The following is a 26040-nucleotide window of genomic DNA, read 5'->3' on the forward strand; positions in this document are numbered from 1 at the left end:
CTTTAGCATATCTGTGCTCAGGGGCCTACTAGCCCTGTCTGCACACAATCACTTTTTTAAGAAATGAGAAAGTTAACTGCAGTCAAGATTCGTTTTTATATAAAAGTTTGTTTTTACCATTTAGGTATCTTAGGATTGCGGCACAATCTAATGGGGTTCAAAGCTGCAAACATATAAAATATAAGCCTTTTCCACACAGGATGACTTTGACAGAATAAAGATAACGTGTACATGTATTCATTTATAAGGTCTTTCTGTCTTCACACCCTTTGTTGAGTTCAAAGTAACAAGGTCACAAGACAGGTTAGCTTCAAACGTTGAATGGTGGAAGAGTGACTGGGAATGACCTGTAAAACAAACTGATGTTAAATATACTCCTCTGAGGGAATTACATTACGAAGACAAGCACTGCGTTTTGTCCGAGCATCAACAGTCAATGCTTCTTCTGCAGAGATCAGGTGAGAACAAAACAGAGTGTATTTCTTCAAATCTGCTAATTTACAGAATATGAGATACAAGTAAAATGTGATTCCAGTGTTTGAGGTTTAATCAGGACAACAAACCAAATAACAGTAGTAGTGCAACTTGCAGTAGCCTTCATGTAGAAAAGGGACAAATCAAACACAAATGACATTGCAACAAAAGCTTGACGGCAAAAACTCCATTCAGCTTACGCTGGTCTTTCTGACTGTAAAACTTTGCTAAGTAAAACCCAGAACCTGACCTTAAGTGAAAAGAGCTGTTCTGGGTTTTACTGTGCAAATGTATCCAGATAGCTTTATAATCCTGCTCCATGGGACAAGCAACAGTTTACCAGGTAAAGATACACATCCATCTCCAACTGAGGGGATCATTTCTCTTCACTCCCAACCTGGGAGCCTGAGTAACTCTTCAGGAGCACCGTGAGAGCAGATTTCTGGGAGTGCTTTATATTCTTGATGACCAATCATGAAGTGCTATGTGGGAGATCAAGGACCTTGTCATCTGTGTGATATTCAGGCCAGACTGCAACACTAGAATGAATTTACATCTGTTAAAGATGCTCTTGGAAGAATTTGAAACCTCTGTGAAACTCAATGTGACAGACTCCTAAATACATCAATACACTTATATGAGACAAATAAACTACACTAACCCCACACTCGCTCAGAAGCAAACACACGTTCATAAACTTGATAAATAAATCTTAAGAATGAAACATAAAAAGATATTCAGCAGATGGTATATCACACAAGTCAAGAACAATATCAGGCACCTCGGCACCTGACCAGTGAGCTAATCAAATATCATGTAGACCACACATCTGTCAGCACGTCCAGTTCAGACCAGGACAAAAACACAGTAGTTGAGTGTATCTGGAGTCCTTTAAAGAGCTTGATTATACTTATACATGCTCGACTCTGAGGCTTTATTAGGTGTCTGATAAAGTGAGTCAAGAATGCTTCAAGTACTTGAAACCTTACTAACCCTGATCCATTTTGAAGTCATGCCTTTGCACAGTTAAATAATGCTCCAGCTGGTACCCATTAATGTCTGTTAGCTTATAATACCCATCCACACAAAAGGTGATGACAGAAGCCACGCAGTTTTTATTTCTGTTGACCTGTGAAGACGATAAAGCGCAAAAGCGTCATGTCCACCTTGCAGCTGCAGCGTCAACAGAACCAAGTCCTTCCCTTTGAAAGGAAATGAGGTGTCCTATTCTGCCCCCTAAAGGTGAGAGTTGAGAGAGCATCTTCCGCTGTGCCTTACAGGAAGACAAACTCATCACTGTTTCTTCTGTTGTTACTCCTGCCCAGTTTGCCCGGGGGCAGAATGTGGGCTGCAGATCCACTGTGATTGCTGCTGTGACCCTCAAGTCCATAATCCTGACCCTGGCCCTCTACGAAGGTAAAGATGGGGTATTTCTCCTTCGATGACGACAGGGCCTGAGAGGATGACAAAATCATGTCAAGAAAATGTCCCAGAATGCCACAAAGTATTTTGCAAGTAGACTGACTAAACAAGAAAATGTCATGTCAAGAGATTACATAAATATCTATCAAATCAAGTGCTTTTACATTGTTTGTGAACAAAAAATAAACTTGAGCTGAAACCAGTTATTATTTTCATTATTGATGAATCTATCACTTTCACAATTAGTTGATGTCTTCAGTTTGCTCATTTTTGACCCAAACTACAAAAATAAAGAAATTCAATTAACAAGATATAAAACAAAGAAAATCTGCAAATATAACTTCTTAAAAATTAGGTTCCTTTTTTCCCAAGTCTGCCAAGTCAAAACAAGAGTCAGGTGCCTGTTGTTATGTCTCCAAGGTTGTATAATGTCATTGTGTTTGTATATTTGTGTATCATGTGCTTTAAATTTTTCTGTAGGTGCTTGTAGATCGCTCTGATCCCCCTCTCAGGTAAATCTGCTGTGGCAGCTTCCTGTGGAGTTGTCTTGTATTTAGGTGCCCCCTATGCTTCACTTCAGAGTTCAATCTGATTGAACTTTGACACACTAAACTGTGAGGCTCCCCATTGTTCAGCCAGTTTGAAAGAGGCTGTGGGGCTGACTTCTAACTCAGGAAACATTGTTTTGTTTGTCGTCTTGTTTTAGAACAGCATGTTCAAATACTACACGCAGAAGAGAAAGAACACTCACTGGCTGCAGTGTGTGTGAAAGACAGTGTGTAACCTTTATAGTTTACAACTCTGTAGACTGCTGTTGTTAGCCCGCTAGCTATGCTATAGCTCCTGCAGGTTGTGTTTACAACCCTACCCACACTACTTCCTGTCTTACCCGCTTTTCGCCACACCATGTGAGTAACGTTACCAGGGAAATTTTGGGCTGCAATTTTTGGGTCACAAAAATATGTCCTTAATTGTTTCCTCATCAGTTATCCTTGACCTCAGTGGAAAAGGTCGTGAGATGAAGGACATACTGCATGTGAAGGAGAATTTCTAAAAACTTAGGTAGACACAACTGTGGTGTTATGAGAATCCAACGGCACTTACACTAGTATGTTACACCTATATGACGGTGGATATTATTGACCAGGGTCTGTCATTGTGAAACTATAATGTTTTGCAAATAAACTACTGAAAGAGCATCTTAGATACTTTGTCCTGTAATACAAGGACAACCTGGTCAAAGATATTACTTTATTACCAAGGTTGGAACTCAAATTACAAAAGGAATATAGGCTACCAGTCATAAAAGTGAAACGAAAAGGTTGTCACATTGAGAACAGCTGCTCACGCTTACCCTCCTGTCCACTCATATTTATCAACATGAATTCAAATTGGAAAGATTGTATGAAAATATCTGTTGAATTTATGCAAGATAGGCATATGGTTTGTCTTCACAATTGGTGTGTCGTTTTAAACGTTGCTACTGCAAATGTAGGACAGCATTATCTCCTTTTCTTTGGTAAAGGATGGTCCAGTGTATGCTGTGCTTAAGGAGATAGCATCTACCCTTAGCATTTAGGGAAATAACCAGCTTCTATTATGGCTGCCACATAGATACTTCCAGGTTATTTCAATCACGTAGGAGCCTTTCTAAGACTATTTGACCACAGCCTATGTCCTGCCTGCTTTTGGCCATATCATGTGAGTAAACTTCACCAAGCACATTGTGGTCTGAATCCAGCTTAATGGGCTGCAGGTGAGCCACTCAGATTGAATGAATGTACAGGTGAGTTCAGCAAACTTCCAGCTTGATGACATATTTAAAGGCCGTCTTCCCCAAGCTCCTCCGGCTCTCCTTTCTCCATTCCCAGCCAGCATGCTGTGGTCTACATCTTTGTATTGTACTGTATTGTAAATAGTATCATGCAAGTATCCACAGCAGACCTGGGATCTGTAGCGGTGTTCTCTTCATTTCATAAATGCTATTAAATTTAGAGTAAGGACATAAAAACTCACCATACTGACAGCAGAACATAGAGACTCAAAGTCCTTCTTGTTCTTGGCATAAAAGCCAATGGTGCAGCTGGGATCCATGCGGTTGAAGGGCATCTTCTTGGGAGAGCTACAGTGGAACGACTAGAGAGTGACAGAAGGCGACAGAGGTCATACAATAAAGGTCAATGAGAGTTCATGACAGTGCATGTTATCTAATACTCTGTACAGTCAAAACACTATCGAGTATGAAAATCACATGGTTCAAGTCCAATATGACCTCATAAAAAAAGAGATAAGCCAGACACACAGGAGTAAGAGAGATAGTGACAACAATACCAGGAGACATGGAGACAAAAAAGCGACTGACCTCCAGTGAAAAGTCGACTTGTGCGACATCCACCACAGGCTGGCAGTAGTGAGGGTCCAGATACAGCAGCTGCTCGTCTAACAGAGAGGAAGGGGAAGTGATGAGAAGAAATTATAACACTGTACTAAAATATACAATCACCACCTGCAAAGCTGACCAGAAACAGATGAATGGCTCCATCATTTATTGGCTGTTTCCCTAATCTTAGATCTTATTCCCACTGACCCAATCTGCAAATGCCATATTTGAGTGTAATAATCCATAGTTTCCTTTAGCAATTGTTAAATGCTGGCACCAAAAAATCTACCACTGTATTAATATGTCTTTCTGCAAAGACACTCGGGTTCCAAAACGACTTTCACTTCTTCTACTGTGTGTTTTGTTGATGATTTTCAGAATCATCCTTCCAGTAACAGGAAATCAATAATCAGCAGGAAGTATATTTTCGGAAAGTGATGGGTGACAGAGTCAAAGCCTATCGCAAGCAGCGGTCTAGTTTTAATCTCTTTTTGACTTTAATTACGCAGCTTTGAAAAAGACAACTTTTGACAATTCCTATAATTAAATGATAATTGGCTTTTATATTTTTAACAAGCCCGTGTCCACAATAAGCAAACATTTGAGGGAGACTGACCTGCATCGAGCACTTAGCACTATTATTACTATACTGTACTGACAGAACTGTTGAGGCAGAATATAAAATTAAGAAAAAAAATAGTGGATGAGCTAAAAGCAAAGTTTCATCAGCTCCCAGTTGTTTTTGAATATCATGAAACTTTAAGTGTGTTATTACTTATACCATGCAGTGTTTAATCATTGTTTTAAGTTAGTCATTTTAACTCATAGTTAGGAAAGTTTAACCAGCTCACACAGTATCACATCCTCAATTCAAAGACTTTTGCCGTGGGAAAAATGCACCTCTAGAAACAGGGGTAGAGAGCGCTCATGAATATCAAAGAACAGAGCAGAAGGAATTTGAATATTACAAAAATAGACTCTATATAAACAAGGCTACAGTTATTTGTGGACTATTCAGCCCTGCGGCGACACACTCACAGTGCACACTGCACAGTTTTTATTTTACCAACCATTGACAGATGACTCAACCATGAAACAAACAGGAGTGACAAGATTAAAGGGAGGCAGCAGCAGCAGCAGCAGCAGTGCAGCATGTTCAGCACAAGTATATCACATCTTTATATTACAATGAGCACAGCTTCTTTCTGAGGCAGATAATACCAAAAATGTTGGCTTCTCTATAGTACTGGCTCTTGCATGATGTATCCAGAGAACAGCAGGTCCTTGTGTTTATGAAGAATTTAAAAACTTTTGTGGCATTTATCAAAAGTTGTGTATTTCCTGTTTGTTCTTAAGTAAGCTCAAAAGCCAAATTGCATTCTGTGCTATGAAATATAAAGAATAAGCTACTTACTTTGTAAAAACACAGAAGAAAAATGTTCTACAATTATTTATATGTTTAATATTTTTTTAATTACCGTAAAAAAATTGAATTTTATATGTTTCAACTTTTTAAGTTGATAAGTTGTATCCTAAATTACCATAAAAAACAAAATGCACACACACGCACACCTGCTTCCAACTCTATCATGCATCAACATTTCAGTGGGTTTGTGGTTGGATCTAGGTGCTTCAGGAGATCACTGGTAAGTGTTATTAAATGTTATGATATGCTAATTGCAAACTGCCTGGCACGCCACCAAATTTAAGATCAAATGCAAGTCTTCAGCATACTCAGATGGGTGAGAACAGACTTGTTTGTCAGCACAAGTTTCATGAATCCCATGCAGGATTTCCTGATTTTCCTCTTATTGCTTTGTGCAAGAACAAATAAAAGAGAAAAATAAGGGGACACTGATGCATGAGGCCCATTGTACTTAAATCCCTAACTTCCTTTAATTCTTCACAAAAATACAAAGCTCTCACCTTGGAAGCCAACGAAGTAAAGTGAATGCTTCGGTTTGCCTCCGATGATTCCAATACAACAATCCAGCTTGAGGATGTTCTGGAGATGAACACAGATGTTTAAATGAGTAAAGAGATATGGGAGAGAACTTAACTTCAGTAGAGAAGGAGGAGATATACGCACATCACCGGTAGATGCAAGGCTGTCAACAAGCGTCAAAGAAAAGGAAAAAAGCCTGCACACTGCTCCAAGTCACAACGTCGATCGAAACGTTGTGACTTGGAGCAGTGTGCAGGCTTTTTTCCTTTTCTTCAGAGAACAACACAATTTTTTTTTATGAAGTTGGGTGAGCACAGAGGGGTCAATGGATGGGTGGAGGATGTGGAGGCAGAATATTCAGACCTTGACACATTCGATGTAGGACGGGTTGAGGGCCTCCCCTCCCAGCCGTACAGGCACCAGTATGATGACAGACTTCCAGGCTTGGCTGGACGGATCAGGGGGAGCCTGGCTTAGTGACATGTCACACAAATGCACCACATCTTCTTTGTATACTGCAGTGCATAGAAACATGACAAGAAAAAAAGACTTCTTTAGATATTTCTGAAAGAATACATTATGGAGCAAAGCAATAAACATACTGATACATCTGAACTAGGCTCTCACAAAGAATAATTATTAAATTCAACAGATTTCTAGTCTGGTAATCTCACCTGTACAATCCTGAGCCACATACACAGCCAGGTTGTGGAGCACAGAGGTTTTGGCTACTGCTTTCCTGAAAAAACAAACAAACAACCATTATCAAATAAATTCTTAAGTTTGTAACTCTTTGAAGAAAATAGTAAATCCTGCTTGTAACTCTTACAGCGCCCTTACCGTAGTATGTGTGCCACTATAGAGGGGCCATACCAGTCACCAGCCTTCTTCCCTGAACTTTTGCCAATTTCCACCAGCTGGTGAAGCCCAAAAGGTGCTGGGGGCTGATCCCCAAACCAGGTGACCAGCTTGTGGTGGATGGGCTCTGCCTGCCTGTCCCTAACAGACTCAGGCCTCTTCCTCTGGCTGCATCTGGGTGCCTGATCACTCGTCAGGGACTTTTCAGGGGTGTTGGATCCTCGTGGAGAGCCAAAGGAGGGAATGGGGACCCCTCCAGCTCGCACTGGAGAACGCGGTCTGAACACCTCAAAGTCCACATCGGTTAGCTGCTGAGCATCTGGCCAAGCCCAATCTGCAAAATACACAAAGGCTTAAACTAAGCAATTAAGTACAGCCAAGCTTAAGATCTGGGCAAAGTTTTTTTCTGGAATTTCTTCAGTCTTTAGCTTTAAACAATCAGAGTAGACATCTTTTGAATGCCGTAATAATAAGCATGGACACAATAAGAAAAATGTTCTAAAATAAAGACTGAAATGGAGCAGAAGAGAGAGGCAAAAACAACGGTGTCATGAGACAAAAACTCTCTGCAATGAAAAGAAACCAAAATAAATCAGGAGAAGTAAAGCTTAGGAAATATGAACAGTCCTTTCAGTTTAAAAGAGCACTTCCTTTCGTCAGAGAGAAGGTTATACGTGTCACACTACTGACGGATAAATGGATCAGTTTCACTGAAAAAACAAGATCAGCCAGCTTTTTCAAAAGACCCTGTTTGGCTCACACATAGTGCTCCTTTGAGGAACCTTTACCTGTATTTTTTGTGGGTCAAAGTAAAACTGTGTAACTGTGCGAGAGACAAACCTCTGGGCATCAAATGGACCAGGAGCCCCTGTGCCAGCAGCATCTGTCCACTGCGCAGCATACAGCCCCAGCCACAGTCTGTGGTCCAGGTGGAGCCCTCCAGCTGAGGAAACTCCCTCCTGTAGGTCAGCCAAATCCTGGACACAAAAGCCAGACGAAACCGCTCCACCTCATCTATGAGGAGGTGAAGGGGTGGAAGACGAGACACAGAAAAAGAAAGAGAACTCTTATAATGTGTTGATTCAAACTGTTTATGAATTGTATCTTATGTTCATCTGAGATGAGACAGATCAGTTCACTTTTATTTTGGTCTACTGCTTTGTGTTTGCTGATGTAAACCCAGCAACCTTTCAAAGAAAAAGGGTTTACACCGCTGTGGTTAACCAAAACACACATCACTACACCACCTGGAGTCTATTTCTAGAAAAGAAACACAGCCTCTAACAGGGACTTTTGATAAGAAAGGGATCAACCTTGAGATTCTAAAGATATGTTTGTGTGTTTAGAGCTTACCTTCACTGTTGAGCAGATAGGAGTGTCCCAGGACAGTGACCGGTGAGATCTTGTTGAAGGAGGTTTTAGACTTTACAGTCCAACCTACAGAAAGAGGAAGAGGGAAAATGAATGTTGGCAAAGTAGCAGATGGTGAAGGCTAATAGAGGCTTTGAAAAAAGTTAGTCATATTGTTTTGCAGCATGCTGACCATAAAATACATGACATAGAACAAGACAGAAACACCAGCACACTCCTCCTTCAAGATTAAGTACAAACCATATTTGACATTGTTCCATGCTGACATCAGTTTGGCTTTCAGTTTGTCCATCTCGTCAGGCTCTCCGGTTGCCTCTCTGCTGGGATCTGGAGTCTGAGGCAGCCTGAGTCCAAAGCTGCCCTGCCGCTCCAGGGGCTGCTGCCTCCGGCTGTCCACCAGCTCATCCTGCATGACTCCCCCTACGTACTGTACCGCGCTGGGGGAAACGGAGTTCATGCCTCTGAGTCTCAGAGCTGCACTCTGGTGCTCCTCATTGCAACACAGAACTGATAATGGAGAAACGGGCATGTAAATTATTGACTACTGACAGGTGTACACATTATTCACACCAAACATTTTTTACACTCTGCCTGAAACTCTTTAACTTACACTTAATATTTACTCAAGTATATGTTTGTTTAACCTAATGTTGGCCACTGTATAGAACGTATACTGCATGTCTGTCCTGGAAGAAAGATCCTCCTCTGTATATCGTCCTGTGGTTTCTTTTCTCTTTTCTTCCTGTTAAAGGTTTTGTGGTTTTATATAGATTGTAAACCTCTCTGAGGCAGATTAATCCCCTGCAAAGTAATCAATAATGAAATAATTGCAACTTACACCCTTAGTTCAAAGAACCAGAAAAGGCTAGTAAGTAGACTGTAAGTCAAGAGGTTTTAGACAAACTACATTTCCAAGGGTATACATTTCATACTTTAAGCCTACATGGTTTCACTGTACTGTTAAGGAAAACAGCACTAAACAAGTCTGCAGGCAAAGTAATCACTTCCTGAAAAATATAAATAAATACAACGCTGTCACTGTCAACTTAAGGCATCTGTCTTCAACTACTGTTTTCACAATGCATAGCACACAAAGGAAATTACCAGTGACTTTTCCACCCTGACCTGAAACTGATGAGTAGTAGTTTCAACAGGGAACAGGAGCACGGTGTGTAGTCACTGATTACACTGATGGGCATTTTTGTGTCATGTGATTTGCATTTGACAACCGGCATGTCGGGCTTTTTAAGCAACTGTGAAAGTCATCTGATTACGGTGGTTGTCATCATTCCTCATTGCAGATCAGCAGTTACACCTAAAGCAATTACTCGCCGCAGGACAGACGTCAATCTGTCACGACGCTGGTAATGAGTGTAAGCGAGTCAGCATACTTTATGACCAACAAGCTCACAGTAACTTCAGTGTATTTGTTAGGTCCCTATATAATAAACAATACATTTTTCTGCCAACTTAACATCAAAGCCTAGTAATCGAGTGATCGCCATAGCGTTACACCGCCTTTAAAATTAGCTTTTACACCTACAATCAAATATTCACTTGCTAGTAACTACGTACCTGTGGTAAAAGCCGGTTAAGCTGGTCGATACATTGCAGTGTTTTGACCCATTTCAGCGATTTCCTCTGTCTTCATCCACAGCTGCTTTCCTCACGAATAAATTTAATGTATCAGCTTGCTAAAGCTAGCTAGCGTTAGCATTTTTAGAAGCTAGCCCCCGGCGTTAGCTTCCTGATGTTCAAACCGGACTGACCAAAGATATTAATGTCTGTTCAACAAAACAGAGCTGACGTCAGTATGGTACGGGTTCCTCCATTCAATAAACAAGCTAATTTGTAGACTCTCCGGTGAAGATAATCCAACACATAGCGGGGTTTGCTCCCCTGACCAGCCACCGCTTTAGCGTCTCCCTTTGACAGCAGAGGACATTCACTTCCTGTTGTCCTTTCCTGATACAACGCCATTGGTTGAAGTAATCACTGTGAGAACGCTGATTGGATAATGGTCGAGTAATAGACGTTAACAGTGCGGTATTGGCTAATATTAACTTTATGTTATGTAATATGGAACCTAGGCTACAAATCATACCATAGTAAAAGAATGGTATGCATTTGCATCGATATATTTATGATTATATGAGTGGCTGGTGCTTTAATGAATGTTGAATAAAAATATTTCATCCACACCGGTTTAAAATGACCTCATTAGGGCTGTTTCCCACGTAACATTCTTATTTGTTATAGCAGGAAAAACACTCGTGAAAAATGCTCTAATTGTTCTTTCATGTTTTACCTTCCTTGTTGGATCCGGGAAGGAAGGAAGCCATTACATGAGCCAGAATAGACAATACCAGGATAAACCTAAATGCAGGGCCGTAACCATGGAGTCATGGCTGCCATGGGGACCCAATATTTATGATTATGATTGCATTTCCTACAGATCATCTTAAGACAGGGGTGTTTGCTATGCCTCGCGTAAATTGGATAGTCACAGCAGCTATGACATGCACTGTGTTTTTCAAATCATGATTACCTACATGTATAATGTAGCATAAAAAGTGTTTATCGTGATAACATAATAAAAGGCTTGCTGCAGCATTTTTATTATGGATTACAGTCACAAGAGTAAGAGGTGGCAAGTTTTGGAACAAATCTCAGAATTTTATTCCACATACTGCACTTCAGGTGTCTGCATTTGAATCACATCTATCACAAACAAAAATGCCCCATGGTACAAATAAATACACTTTAAGTGAACAGAGAAATGTGGAATGTTATTATACTCTGACTTTTGTGTTCATTTGTAGAATCCATATTTGTATACAGTATATTTTCTTTTTTTCTTCAAAGTAACTTACAAACAATAACAGCAACTGAAGTTTTTTTTTTAAATAAAGTGCATTTATACTACTCTCTCTGTCAATCACAAAAAGAAAAAGGAATTTTTCAAACATGTAACACTAGTATAGACACAATTGATTGGAAAAAGGCCTGTGGGCATAACAGCTGTATAAGATCACAATACAGTTAGTTTTCTTAAACAGGTGATCTGAGCTGACCAGATGACTCATTTGTTACATCAAGATATAAAAGACCTCCGTCCTATCAGTAGAATATATAAGACAGTATATTATATTAAAAATGTTAATCCCTATTCCAGAAGGTATAATTAACAGTCACGTGAAGAACACAACAACAGAAAAGGAATAAAATTCATGATTCAAGTGTTCATTTGATAATTACTGCAAATATTTTGTCATTAGAAACATAAATGCATATTCAGTAACCCTATGGCTAATAACATCCATTCTGCAGTATTTTAGTGGTCTTGGCTTCAGTACAGAAACTAACTCAAGCAGATTATTAACGAACATTTTATGGAAACATGTTTGACAGTGGATGTTTTGAACCACTGGAGGGCAGTAGAGTACAATGCCAAATTAAAAAAAAAAACTGGTTGGTCAAGTACTGCATAGGACTTCCTAATGGGTGAGTGGAAAATCCTTGGTACACCCTCATACGTTGTTAGATTTGAGGATAGATTGCGAACAGCATCCTTTTGAATAGATTAAAATCGACCAATATTGCATTAAAGAGGAATTAAGAAATGTTTTTCATATTAATGACTGGTTATGTAAAAACAATCTGCCAATACCACAAAAATAAACTTCAGTCTTTGAACTTATGCCTCTGCGTGAAGTTGTTGCTGTCGCCTGAATCAGTTTACACTTGTAGAGCTGAGAAGAGTCATTTTAATCAAATCACTGTTAGTAAGTGACGCATCAAATCAAAAATGGATTAAATCATTTAACCCCTACTTTCTTATGTAAATCAGCTAGTAGCAATATAGCGACAGCAGTCCTCACACACAGCTGTAAATGATTTGCATAAGATTATGTACACTAACGAGAATGAACTACTAATGAGATGAATATGACCTGTGGGAGAAGAGCACAACTTGTTTTTCCTGTGAACTTTTTATCCTTCTCAGCACTCTTGCTGAGATTATAGGTTCAAACACCTTTATCAGTACATTACATAGCAAAATGTGAGCTTTACATGAATCAATCTCGACTACCTACCTTTTAGTACCTAACAACCTAACACAGTCATTCTGATTATATTGTAGATAACCTTGTTTTTACAGCAACAGGTTCATTGTGATATATTGTACCATGCCCATATCCACAAACCCTACTTTCGCTAAAGAGCCCTTTGACAAACACATTATGCTACATCCATGACTGCCTGCTTTTCCTGTTTTGGCTCAAAACAACACATGGGTTCACTGTATAACTTTTTCTTTATATTATATCCACATAAGTTATCATCACTGTGCCTGTGTGATGTGTTAATAAAGTAGTAGAGTCTTCAGCAAAGCCTGTAACTGTTCCTGGATGCTAACTGTTGCCTGTTTATTTCCAGTTTGGTTGCTGTCGTGACCCTTGCTGAGTCAAGCGTGTTGAGTGTAATTACCCCTTGAAAAGACACACATTTTCACACATTCGCACACTTCTTAACTCACTCGCTCGCAAACACACTCGCATCCCAATTCATGGACCACGGGGGTTTGGATTTAAATGCATGGAAATCAGCTGCTGACACTGCTGCCTCCTGTGGCAATGTGAGTGTGTGTACATGTGTTTGTGTGTGTCGGCTGCAGTCAGAGGCAGAGGGAGAAAAGGGCTGTGGTGGCCCTCCTGCGAAGGGGAGATAAGCGCTGAGCCTGAGCTCTGTCAACCATGCTTTCCTCTGCAGAAGGACACAGCCTGCAAGAACCACCAGAAATAGACCCAAGGTGGCTTCACACACACACACCCACACAGACACACACATAGAAAATCCCTTGCGACAGACAGAGCTAGACAGTGCTTGACGTGACATCCACTGACAGAGTGCCTGCTTTGGCTTTGTCTGACTGAGCACAACAACTCAGTAAACTGCTGGATGAAGAAGAAATGAGCTCAATCATCTTGTTGCTTGCTTAGTAGCCAAACTGAGGCTGCGTGTCAGTTGTGTTGTTTGATGCAAATATTACAATATGTGTGTGACTCAGTTCGTCATTGTCTTGTCTGATAAGCAGTTAAAAGAACAAAGGGCTGGTTGAAAGAAAACAGAGTGACTGGATTTGGTATTCACAGTATTCAGCATGTTTTGATCAGTAAAGCACTTTTTGACCTTCTTGTACCTATAATACATGTACAGTACATACCATATGACATGCGTTCACATAGACCCACACACATATACATCTGATAGTGTTCCACATTACATTAAGAGTCTTCTTATTAAATACTTTATAATAGAAAATCAACAGATAATGCACTTTTACAGTGGATTATTTCACTCCTGGTTTTAAGTTAGAATCAGTCGATGATTGAAATCAATAAATAACATTTTATATACTCTGAAACTGGAATGTACATTGTTTTTAAGTGCTTGACTTCTGTTGCATTGTTCTTCCAAAAAAGGCATTTTTTTGTTTGTTTTTACTAAAGTCCCATTTAGGGACCCTATTGGGTCACATTTTTGTTTTTGACTGGCTGCTACCTGTTGCAGCCCTCTCCAGCGGCGAACCAGCAGGACTTTGGGTCACCACTGCAGCCCCAACAGCCACTCGACCTCCAGCGGGAGTGTCAGACTTTCCCGCTGTGCCTCCCTGCCTCTCTTCCGTTGCTTTAGTCTGCTGGTCTTTGCTCTTGGACCCCTCCTGGGAGCCAAGCTTGATTGGCCCAAGGACGTTTTTGGCCACAGTGGTCAGCTGGCTGACGAAGCTCGTCTTGTCGCCAGGGGAGATGGGCCGCGACTTACAGAGAGAAGGTCCGCAGAGGGAGGGGGTGACGGCAGTCGGGGAGGGAGAGGGGGAAGGCGAATGCTCCTCCACCACCTCCAGGCGACATTTGTCATCCCAGTCAAGGGTTCCCCGGTAGCAGTTGACGGGTCCGAGTCCCTGCCTCACCTTGCCCAGTGAGAGCGGCTGCCCATGTGGGGGGACGACTGGAGCGAGAACGCGAGCTGGGAGTTTAGGGCTTTTGGAGCCGAAGTCTGGAGTTCTGGAGTCACTGCTCTCTGGTCCAGCCTTTCTCAGGCTGTCCCCCATACCTGATGGTTTAAAGGTTTTGTTCATGCTCAGAGGACTTGCTTTCACTGTCGTGTTGATGCCGATGGGTTTATCTGGAGTAGATGGAGAGCTCTTGGTGAAGGCAGCACCAGGTAAACCCTTATTCTGGTTGTCTCCTTCCTGCTTTGGTTCAGTTCTGCCCCATAGCGGTTGCTGGGGATCCTTACTGCTAGGTAACACACTTTTGGCTGCTTTGTGGTCTTGCTGTTTTGAAGTTAAGTCTGCTGGACTTTCAGGGATCTTTTCAGGTTCCTTCTGACCACCTAGGCTTCCTGTTGATTTGGTAGGGATGCTGGAAGTTGTAGCTTTAGTTGCTTCTCCACTTAGTCTGGAGGCCTGGCCAGCCTGTGAGCTGTAGGGCAGCTCACTTGCATGAGGTTTTCTTGTTAAGGATGACTGAGATGCTGTTGCTCCAACCCGGCTCAATCTCTCCAGGACTGTCCCACTGTCAGTCTCCCTCTCTTTTTCCCTTTCCCTTCCTCTCTCCCTCTCTTCCCTCTCCCTCCCAGCCAGCAGTGTTTCCCTGCTAAGCGGTGACTCCTGTCTCCCTAGTCTCCTCACAGGCTTCAAGACACCGGTCTCTGGGTTTGTAGAGGATGAGGGCAGGGGTGGAGCATTAGGAGGCAGATTTTCCCCTTCTGTCTCTAGCAGGCTCTGGAGCCCGAGCTCACAGAGGAAGGCATCCTTACGGTACTCAGAGTGCTGCACCTCCAGGCTGTGCTTCCTCAGTGGACCCCCCAGCCCTCCTGTAGAACTAGACTGGGTCAGAGGCGAGCCCAGCTTCTCTGCTGACTGCACCCGTTTGAGAAGAGGCGATCGAGGGGGTTCAGCACTCTTGGGCCTGGGACGGACCACCGGCGGCGAGGAGTGGAGCTTGACAGGAAAGGACTGGGTGGTGTTAGAGCTCCCCACGGTGTGGCCAGGCAAGGGTGGTGGCGAAGACTGGGTAGGGGAGGGTGTGTGGGCAAGCGGGGACAGGGGGATGTTACCTGCAGACTTACAACGCGCAGAGCGATACTGGCGGTGGAGTTTAGGGGAGAGGCCGTGCAGAGAGCTGGGCCTCATGTGCTGAGAGGGAGCGGGGGAGTTTGGAGTGCTGGAGGCCGGAGAGCTGCTCTGGGAGGAAGCACCTTAAGGAACACAGTGAACAGAAAAGATCAATTAAGATATAAAGAATCCTAGAGGAAAAGACACACTTTTGATTTAAAAGTTAGGAGAAATTAGGCTTTTAGGGCTTGTATAATTTCTTGGCTTTAAAAGCTCCCTTTCTTGGCAATACGTTGTGTTTTGGAAGTAAATTTGGATAACTCCCAATTCTATTTTCTAAAAATATGTCTGGTTGTTTCTTGTGCAGTTTACACATAAATATTTCTGACATGATTTGATCCAGGAAAGTTTGTATTTGAACACTTGTGTGTGCATTGCTTATTTCCAGTGTCCTACCCAGGTATGAGGGCTCAGGGGTGGAGCGGTAGCCCTGAGTCGGGGAGCGGGCAGACAAGCTGTGAGTTGGGGAGCCTGGAAGACTCTCACTGGACGACAGAGAGCGATTCAAAGAGGACAGACTGCGGCTGGTGTGCAGCAGATTAGACTGCTTTGTGATCTTACGGAACAAGGAGCTACGCTTCTTACTGTGGGACAGACAGACAAGAAAAGACAGGAAGAGAAAGTAAGATTTGTCTCCCACCCACTCCCTCATGTGCTGGTCAAGCACAGGAGTATATTCATTGTAACACTCATTTCTCCGAGATGCACCACAGAGTCCCACAAGAAGTCATGTCTGCCTTTGGCCATCACACTTTACAACTCCTCCCTCAGTGTCAGACATTCTGGGTCAGTAGACTCAGGCAGCTGGACTTAATATACCCATCAGCAGCAGCTATAAGCCATAACTCATTTATTATTTGCTGAATGACAATAAAAGGATTTGAATCTTGAATCTTTATATTTTCATTGTCAAATACTGCTCTGTTTCAATGCAAAACAGTACAATATGCAATGCTTAAAGCCCTCTACATGAGAACTGAAATTTACTTTTTTCTATTATTGACCTTAAATTTAGCACACATCTGTACACATTTCCTATATCTTATACAACATATTCCTTATCTTATTCCTTAATATGTATATATTGTGTTATATATTAGCAAAATGGTTATGCCTAATGCCACCTTTTTCCTGCACACTTCTGATTTCTAATTCTATTTTATATAATTTCTCAGTCTCAGTAATAGTAGCTGTAATGTGTCCCAATTTCCCCCTGGGGATCAGTAAAGTATTTCTGATTTGAAATAGGACTGACAAAATAAATTTAAATTTGACTTTAGAGGACTGTACCAGTAGGTTTTGCACTTTTTTTTACCACTTTCCAAAGCATGCCCTGCTTTTACATGCATTTTTTGCATGTTATGCTTCGTCCAGATACAGTGAGAATCAATTTGCAGAGACAAGATAATCCATCACAGTGAGAAGCATAAAAATCTTGAACTATGCAGTTACAAAATCAAATCCAGCAGAAAGCAAGGAAGTAGTTAGAATGACCATTTACATTTGGTTGCACCTGCTTAGTGTCAAGTGTCATATGTATACTTGCAGCATGATAACTTGCAAAAGATTCCCCTAGTGTGCCAAAAGGAAACTAATGGCTAATGAATAATTTGGAATGCATGAAATCAACCTAAAAATGATTACATGCTCAGAAAAATGGTCACTAGTAATGTAATGTATACAGCAATTGTAATCAGTGGGCTAAAATGTGTAAAACCTGTGTCCCATGGATTGAGACAGACAAGACAAGACAGAGTTACTGAACATTTTGCACTATATGTAAGACAGAACAAACAAACTCCTTTACTATTGTATTGTACTTTACTTCATGTGACATAATAAAAGACCATGACTGTCATTGCAATGGTGCAGCTGCTTAATCTCCTACCTTTCCTGGCTGTCCTTGCCCATGGTCCTCTTGTTTCGTCGCGCCATCTTACATTTGTAGCTGGCCTTGCGGGCAGGACCCACTTTAATGGAGGTGTTCTCAAAAGGCGTGGTTGTCACCGTCACCTTGTTTCCACTCTGCACAGATCGATGGCATTAAATTATTTCTTCATTGATCCTAAAATTATCTACTGTCAAGCTTATTTACCTACAGAAAACTGACCAAGAAAATGTCACATTTATTTACATAATTAATAAGCAAACTGTGGATTTGGAATAACTTAAGAGCCACCAAGCTCAAAGTTACATGGGAGCTGCAAGCACTTTGCATAAGTACACGATTAGCCTTCCCCAGACAACTAAGTGCCCTTTTATTGACAGAAATAGAAATTACACAAACATTTTGATACTACTAATATAAAGTAAAATTGAGAATGGGTACGCCTACTGCTGCCTACCTTCAGAATGAGCTCTACCACTTCAGTGTGGACCAGACCATGGACAGGCTCCCCGTTGACATGGGTGATGAGGTCACCAGCACACAGGCCAGCTTCCTGGGCGGGACCGCCATCCTCCACATGCTGCCAAGTAACACAAAACATTCAAGTTAATAACAGGGTGAAACCAATTAGATGCAAACATTCAGAGAGCAGTATTTATTTTATCCTTATTAGAGGAAAGCATAAATAATTTTTTCCCTTTCTTTTAGCTATAAATGATGCTAGTAATTTATGTAATTATAGAACAACACCAGTGGGATGAGAAATAATATACTTAATTGATGAAATTTGAAACCCAAACTCCTAAACAGTTTTAGATAATACTATAATCATATCTGCTTTTGCATTCTGTTTTTTTTAATTCACTGATCCCTGTAAAATGCCACCTGAACATTAAAAAATGTCACAGCACAAGGCTTCACTGACTTCAGCTCCAGTAAACAATATCATCAGACAGTACACACTACTACAAGTTTCTTACCCAAACAATGTGATGCACGCTGTAGATATCACTGTCTCCAATGTAGACCCTGATGGCCCTGAGAGTAAAGCCGTACTTCTTTCCAGAGCGATGGATGGTGATGGGAGAGCGCAGCACGCTGACTGCTGGGCAGAAGTCTCTGCTGGGTGAAGAGTCACGTGACGAAGGGTTGGAGGAGAAAGAGTGGGGAGACATGGGGCTGGCCAGCGGAGAGAAGCCGCCATGCTGCTCCACTAGAGAGAAATGAGATACTGTATTAGTGTGCCACAAATGAATATGTCCAAGAGGATTTCATTCAATTATTTCCTCTCACCTGATGGTATGATGACAGACAGGGCTGTGGCAGAGGCTGACTTGATGACCTTGTTTCCAGGTCTGGAGTTGCGTTTCTCACTATCACCAGACAAATGCTGATGGCGCGCCCTGCGGAGGACCAGGTCATTGGTGGCCCGGGGCCCCAGAGGGTCATACAGAGGAGTCACCACATCACGACCAGCTGCTGCAGGACCTGGGGACAATGTGGCGATGGCGGTGGTAGCTCCTGGTGTCTCTCCATGTCTAGGGGATTTGTCTGTGAGAATGTGGAGTCAGGTGGAAATTATAGTTATTTAATTTTACAGTAGCAGCTAGAGGTGAACACATTTATGTTATGAATTGTCCAGCTGCCTACTGACTCAGCAGTAGTTATGTAATCAGGTATTACAGGCTGTGTTTTTACCTCCTCCACTCTTAACCCCCCTTGCTTTCTCTGTCTGCTTTGCTCTTTGCCATTATCCCTATCCCCCTCTCACTTACTTCCTCTTGTAATCCTCTCTCCACCCTAATAACCTTTGACTACCTCAAGGAACACACCTGCTCCGTTGATCTCCTTCAGACTGTTCCTCTGCTCCAGGAGGCTCGGTGAGGGTACATTGGTCCCGTCTAGTGAGGTTCCACGGACCTTCATGGGCACCTGGCGGGACAGGAAGTCTGGCTCACCATCTAGGGCTGAGGCAAAACGATGTGTATCCATAAGCGCTGAGAAGCGTCGCCGAGCACCAAGAGGAGGGCTCGCATCCCCCTCCATGTAAAGGGACTCTGAGCAAGACAGGCGCTTCCTGCAAGAGGACAAAGAAAGGCAGTCATTTAAGATAATGCAATCAGTGTCTTCTCTGTAAGAATCGATCATCCAACATGGTCCATTGCCATGCTATCAATTCAGCAAAGCTTTAAGTATGCACAGTGGTGCTTCGAGAGTAATGCTAATGTTAGCATCCTAACATGTTCACAATGACAGTGCTAAGATATTGATGTTTAGCAGAGGTAATGTTTACCATGTAGCTGCTAAGTACAGTGACATGGTAGCTCCTAACTAGCACTGAACACAAGGTATGGCAGAGGCTCGTGGGAATGTTATTAGTTTTGCATGTATTTTGTCTTTGATCAAAGTATTGGACAAATCAAATGTTGACCTGATGATGGCGCTGGATAAAGAGTGAAGTGATCACTAAAGTTACAGAGTGCGGCAGGGATGACATTTATTTGTAGGACAACATGGAAGTTAGTGTCGCTCTGCGTCCCTCCACAAAAAGCCAATTGGATTTTTCCATTGGTTTTCAGATTATTACAGAAAATAAGCTCAGTGGCAAGGCAAGGCAAGGCAAGGCAAGGCAATTTTATTTATATAGCACCATTCATACACAAGGCAATTCAATGTGCTTTACAAGAGAAATACATTAAAATAAAACATTAAAGGAACAATAAAATTGTAAACAAACGTTTATGCCACTTACCTTTGTTCATCAAATGAACACCACTTAAATAATGTTTCTAATGTTAATGTAATCTCCAGAAGTAAATAGCTAACATTACGCTATAAACAAACTACACCGTGGTTGCATGACTTCTGGTCACCACACAAGGAGGCTGTAAAGCCATGTTTGGTGCGATTTGGCATGATGATGCTTTGTAGTCTCATTTAGCCACTTGTTAGCAACTGTCATTTTTAAGGCTTCTAATTCATGAGTGGGGTACTGACTGACGAATTTAATGTCGCAGAACAAAAGGTGAAAGCTTCTTAAGCTTGTGTTAACCACAGACCTTGTTTCAGGCATCTAGCCAAAATAACATTCAAGAAACCCATCGACTTTGAGACAAGAGAATGGGAGTGCAAAATTCTAACTCAGTTGTGGTTTTTGGACTCATTCCTGCACCACTCTATTATGATTCATCCTGAGGGGGGAACATGAATGTGTGCACCAAATCCATCCAATAGTTGTCAAGACAAATGAGTTAAAACCACACATTTGAACATCAGGGTGCACTAGAATACGTCAGGGGATCACTAATGTCAGTAGGATTCATCTTCTGGGGATCATGAATGTCTGTGTACAATGACAGGGCAATCCATCAGATAGTTGGATAGTTGTTGGACCGACCCTGCATGGCTTTTTCTATGAGTGAGTCTCTGTTTTGTGTTTGTCTTGTGGACTTGCACAAGGATGTATGTGCACAGGGGCTGTGCAATACACATCCCTGTCAATCCTCTGACACTATCCCACTAACAAACAAATAGAGAAAATAAAAAGGATGCTTGTTGACCCTGTTGGCATGCCCTCGGGGCCTGGGTGGCTGACGAAGGCCCTGACTGACATCTTCAACCTGTCACTGGCCCAAGCAGCTGTCGATGCATGCTTTTAAACCACCAACATTGTGCCGGTGCCTAAATGCTCCACTGCAGTGAGCCTTGTAATGACTTCTGCCCTGTTGCCCTCACCCCCACCTTCATGAAGTGCTTTGGGAAGCTGGTCCTGGCTCACCTTATTGCCTGCCCACCACCCACACTGACCAAGAACACCTACTGTATGTAAGAAAGCTTTTTTATTAATATCAGTTCAGCATTCAACACCATCATCCCCTCCACACTGATCACCAAACTCAGTGACCTGGGCATCAACACCTGTCTTAGCAACTGCATACTGGACTTTTTAACCAACAGACATCAATCCGTCTGGTTAGACAACCACACCTCCTCAACTCTCGTCCTGAGTAGTGGCGTTCCACAGGGCAGAGAGTCCTCTGCTCTACTCCCTCCTCACCTACGACTGCATGCCTGCAAGGCGGGATAGAATAAGACTGCTTGCTTTTGAACATGGATGTAAACAATGCCTTTGCAAATGTTTTATGAGAAAGTAAACACATTTAACACATTTGTTAGAGCTCAAGGATACACATTGTGCGTTTTGGTAATGACTTTTTTTAGTTAACAAGAAAATTCCACAGGGCACCTTCAATTAAAGAAATGAATGAATGAATGTAATGAGCTGTTGCCAAAACGTAATCACAGCTGGTGAGATACTGATAATTCACACTTGATATGGGAGAGGCAAAATCCAATATGTAAGGTAAAAATGATGAGCCACCTTATCCAATTTTCTATCCATTATGAACGCGTAAAGTATGAAGGAATAATTGTATTTTACATGTGAATGTAGAGAGATCGAAATCAAGACGTATGCCTCCTAAAGATTGAGGTGAAATGGAGTTATGAGAAGTAATGGCAATCTGTTTCTGCTGTGTCCTCTGAATCGGAAATGTGTCAGTTAATAATATATAGTCTGAGACTCAGCATAGTAAGCTGCTTCAATGCATGACAAGCATAGCAACAGAGCAGGAAAATTTAGGAGGGTTAAAAACTAAAAGCCTTCATATGAGGTAATGAGAGGTCTCTTTAATTGTCAATCCAACATGAATAATTACTATCAGACAGATGTTGACTATAACAGAAGACTAATAACTGTATTGCAGTTATACAAATACAGCAGCATTAAACTACCTGTATTCAATAATTACCAGTAATTATCCTTTTTATATTTCAATTGAAAAATTAGGCACTGGATTTGGGTGAGAAAAGCAGCTACATTTGCATATTTATCAACAAATCATGCAAAAACTGACACATGAGAGACATGATGCTGGGTTTCTATGAGTCATATGAACCAGAAATTCCACTTTCCTACTTTCCTAACTTTGGTGGGATATGATGCCTATTGTTGACTCAAAGTGAGTGTGAACTCTCACACAAAGTTTATTTTTATACAAGAAGTGTCAAAATTGGTGTCAGTGAGATAGACGGTAAAGTTATTCAGGCACACTGGGGTGTGTGACAGCCAGGCTGCTAAAAGAGAAAAAACACATTCAGGGAACCACCGCCTGAACTCCCTCAGTCCTTTCTCACCTCATTTCTACACATGCCTCTACAACTCCTCATTCAATATTGCCCACCACTCACATCTCAGGGGATCCAGTCCTCCAGCTCTTGTCTCTCATGCTGAAGCTGCCCAGGCTCTCTCGCTTGGTCACCTTGTCCTCCCGTGGGCCCTTGTGCTCCCGACGGGACACAGAGGTCGTAGCTTTCTGCTCCAGCTGAGACAGATGCTCCATGCTGCTGTACACCTGCAGGGGGACACAGTCGGATCAATCATCATTTGGTCTGTAAGCAGTTATTAACAGCTCTGGGAAAATGCAGCTGGTGGGTGGGAGTTACAGCTGGATACTCTTTTGCTGTAATTATTTATATGTATTGCAATTATTTCAGATATTAGATATATGCTATACACGAGAGTGAGATCTGCCTTATAATTAATATATATTTGGCAATTAATGTTGTGCATGCTAATAAGATTATTTTACTTGGTTGAGTGCGGACATATTTAATTTCCTATTTGAAGCAAGGTAGCACAACAAACACAACACAGTCAAGGTAACTGTAGACATTACAAGCAATCTAATGCAATATATTGGATTGTAAGGCCAGTATCGTGATTTGCATCATATCGCCTGATTCTTGTCAATACACAGCCCTATTACAATTTAGGGTTACTTATTAGGTCTTGGGGTACTATAAGCCTTTTGTGAACTGGAGAAGCTGTAACCTTTGTGTGTCTGTCCTTTTTGCTTAAACAATTACAAATTTTCTATCTTCCACTAATGGATTATTCAGCATTTATCATTGCAGCTCTACATTAATAAATTATAATGGACCAAATACATGTGTGTATTCACTGCAGACCTCATTATGTGTGTGGATTCAGCAGAGGTCTTTGTTAACCTGCTCTCCTCAAGCAAGGCCACTCAACAGCCCTTGACCATAACTTCAAACACACCTCAAATTTAATTGAAATTATGCCCCTCAGTGAGGCACTTTAAATTTTCTGAAGGGCTCCTTCGCAATCCCAGAACCCAAACATGAGAGGTCGGACCAGGTAAAAGACACAAGGAAGGCAGATGGAAAGACAGAGCGAGTGAGAGAGGATGGAAGTGGGAGAGAGTCGAGAGAGGAAAAGAAAAAACAGCATGAGGTGAGAAAATCCCACCCGAGAGGGAAAGTGTGATAGGAAGAACACGCTGGCACACTGTGAGAAAGACACAGATCAGAATTAAAAGAGATTTGGCCATGGAAGGAGTGGATGAGAATAAAAAGGATGAAAGTCTGTCAGGGTCATTAAACACACATCTGTAGAGCGAGGCCTTGAGATTAAAAGTATGTGGGCCTCTGAGTGGCTTAAAATAGAAGCTACAGACAGATGGAATGGTGTAACAGTTACAACAGACTGTCTGAACTCCAGGTAGGAGACCTGAATCCACCCTCCAGGTGCTGCTCTCTGTACAGCAAGACCTCATTTTATCTGTCGAAAACTCTTTCCTCCTTCCTCACACAGTCCTGTCAAAAAATCTCAAGTGTCAAGTGATAAAAATTTAACAGGTTGACACAGTGAGAAAAAAAGGAAAACTGTGTCAAATGACTGAGGGAGATGAGAGAGGTGAGGGTGGCAGAGAGACAAAGTCAGACCTTGCTGAAGCGAGGAGAACAGGAAGAGAACTGTCTGATCTCCACTGGCTCATCGTCATTGGTGTCATCTTCATCATATGTATTGATGTGATGATACCGATCGGAGCGAGCTGGCAGGAAAGACAGAGAGAGAGAGAAAGAGAGAGAGAGGAGATGAAATATTTAAGCTATCATCTCAACATGAAAAGTGCATTTGTGACTGGAACGATGAACCCATAAAGCTAATATTGATATAACTGTCCTACTTTACAGACACATAAATCCAGAGGAACGTACTATCAAAGTAGCTGGTGTCCTCCTCTGACTCCAGGTGAGGGATGAACTCTGCCTTCTGCCTCAGCAAACTGTTCCAGTCCAGCTCAGTGAAGAATGAGTGCTGCTTCACCTCAAACGCTCCGCCTGATGGCACAAACAACACAATCAGATCACAATACAGAATGGATAAACGCCATATTTAAGTGGCTTAAATCAATATTTTTTATATTAACAGTATGTGAAAGGTGCCTCTCTTAGTCACAAACCTAGAAGTGAAAGTTATGATGGAGCGTTTTAGCAACTTTCAGCTGCCTGTTTTGGTTTTCCAGCATGCATGGAACTGTTTTGCATCACACTCACTTTCTCCGATTCACATTAATGGTACATTGCATTCCTAATACAGGCACAAAATAGGTGCAGATCAGAACTCTGATATCAAGTGAATGCAAAAGTTAGTACCTGTACCCAACCGCACAAGAGGGTTGGTCTGCAACAGGGCAGAGATAAGGTCTTGGGCATCTGCAGGCAAGGCCTCATCACCATCTGGCCAAACTATGTCATCTAACAGAGACAACAAAGAGAGAGCAAAAGGTCAGTGTAACAAGGATGAAAGAAACGGCCTCCTTTTGAAGTAGTTTCAAAATGACATATCATAGGCTGGTCCAAACAACTGCGAAATGCCCTTAAAGGTATAGTTCGGATCTTTTTAAGTGGGTCGTTTGAAATGTGCTTCCATAATCAGTGTATTACATACAGTGGATGTTGGTTGGCACACTCCCAGTTTAAAGAATCAGACAGCAGTACCACCATGGAGACTAAGCAATATACTGCTGTGGACAGTGGCAGCAGCAAAAGGTATTTCAGCTGCCTAAAAAAATCAATAACAATTTAAAGCTTACCCTATATATATATATATATAGAGAGAGAGAGAGAGAGAGAGAGAGAGAGAGAGAGAGAGAGAGAGAAAGAGAGAGAGACACAGAGTATTTTCACCCCTTAACCTTGTCGTCAGAAAGCCCATTCCAACGGAGAAGCTGTTACAGCTTCAGTTCGCCATCTATGCTCTCATCAAAGCCACCAGACTGCTTTGACAAAAACAGTAATTTTAGTTTGCTCAGCACAGTGAGCTGCTGGTCTACTGCTGCTTTAACCCTATGGGCCCTAGGCGTTTTTGGGGTATTTTTACTGCCTTTACTTTTAAGCTCATATCACAGTCATTATAAATGCATCATTTCATGTCCTTCTATGTGCCTGTATTTTATATTAATTTTTATATCAGTGAAAAAAAAACAAATCTGTGTTACTAAATTCTTACATTTTTACATGTATCTCACCATAGCAAGTTGGAAAATGACATATTCTACCATATATGAAGAGGGGAGACTCTCTGGAATCTGGTAATATAAGAACCATGATGGTGGGACATTCTGTCACTTCACAGCTGTCCAAAACAT

At 41.7% G+C, this 26040-nt stretch overlaps 2 protein-coding genes across 2 annotated transcripts in view; both read right to left on the reverse strand.

Moving 5' to 3' along the window:
* Positions 1–524: 524 nt before the first annotated feature.
* On the reverse strand, positions 525–10405 carry atg4da (autophagy related 4D, cysteine peptidase a). The gene is made up of 11 exons (XM_050044129.1): positions 10026–10405; positions 8691–8957; positions 8433–8516; positions 7920–8093; positions 7062–7413; positions 6896–6960; positions 6585–6736; positions 6203–6281; positions 4259–4335; positions 3913–4032; positions 525–1928 (listed from the first exon to the last, which is right to left on the reverse strand). Exons 2-11 carry the CDS (start codon positions 8905–8907, stop codon positions 1749–1751), a joined length of 1500 nt encoding a protein of 499 aa, XP_049900086.1. The 5' UTR covers positions 8908–8957; positions 10026–10405; the 3' UTR covers positions 525–1748.
* Positions 10406–13254: 2849 nt separating this feature from the next.
* Positions 13255–26040, reverse strand: part of mast1a (microtubule associated serine/threonine kinase 1a) — a 91004-nt gene continuing 78218 nt past the window's right edge. Inside the window, exons 17-27 of the mRNA XM_050044118.1 lie at positions 25046–25147; positions 24608–24730; positions 24332–24441; positions 22772–22935; positions 19354–19598; positions 18815–19072; positions 18502–18734; positions 17979–18101; positions 17522–17658; positions 16030–16217; positions 13255–15716 (exon numbers count right to left, since the gene is read on the reverse strand). Coding sequence (XP_049900075.1) covers positions 13987–15716; positions 16030–16217; positions 17522–17658; positions 17979–18101; positions 18502–18734; positions 18815–19072; positions 19354–19598; positions 22772–22935; positions 24332–24441; positions 24608–24730; positions 25046–25147 — 3413 coding nt within the window. The 3' untranslated portion in view covers positions 13255–13986. The remainder of the gene's footprint in view (positions 15717–16029; positions 16218–17521; positions 17659–17978; positions 18102–18501; positions 18735–18814; positions 19073–19353; positions 19599–22771; positions 22936–24331; positions 24442–24607; positions 24731–25045; positions 25148–26040) is intronic.

The sequence above is a fragment of the Epinephelus moara genome, chromosome 5 (genome assembly GCF_006386435.1).
Source record: "Epinephelus moara isolate mb chromosome 5, YSFRI_EMoa_1.0, whole genome shotgun sequence".
NCBI classification, from domain to species: Eukaryota; Metazoa; Chordata; class Actinopteri; order Perciformes; family Serranidae; genus Epinephelus; species Epinephelus moara.

Excerpts from the sequence above, each read along its gene's own strand:
- atg4da (XM_050044129.1), bottom strand. The coding sequence starts at position 8,907 with ATGAACTCCGTTTCCCCCAGCGCGGTACAGTACGTAGGGGGAGTCATG. Across the intron at positions 8,517-8,690 it reads ATGGAACAATGTCAAATATG|GTTGGACTGTAAAGTCTAAA; the intron begins GTTTGTACTTAA and ends CTCTTTCTGTAG. Across the intron at positions 4,336-6,202 it reads TTACTTCGTTGGCTTCCAAG|ACGAGCAGCTGCTGTATCTG; the intron begins GTGAGAGCTTTG and ends CCTCTCTGTTAG.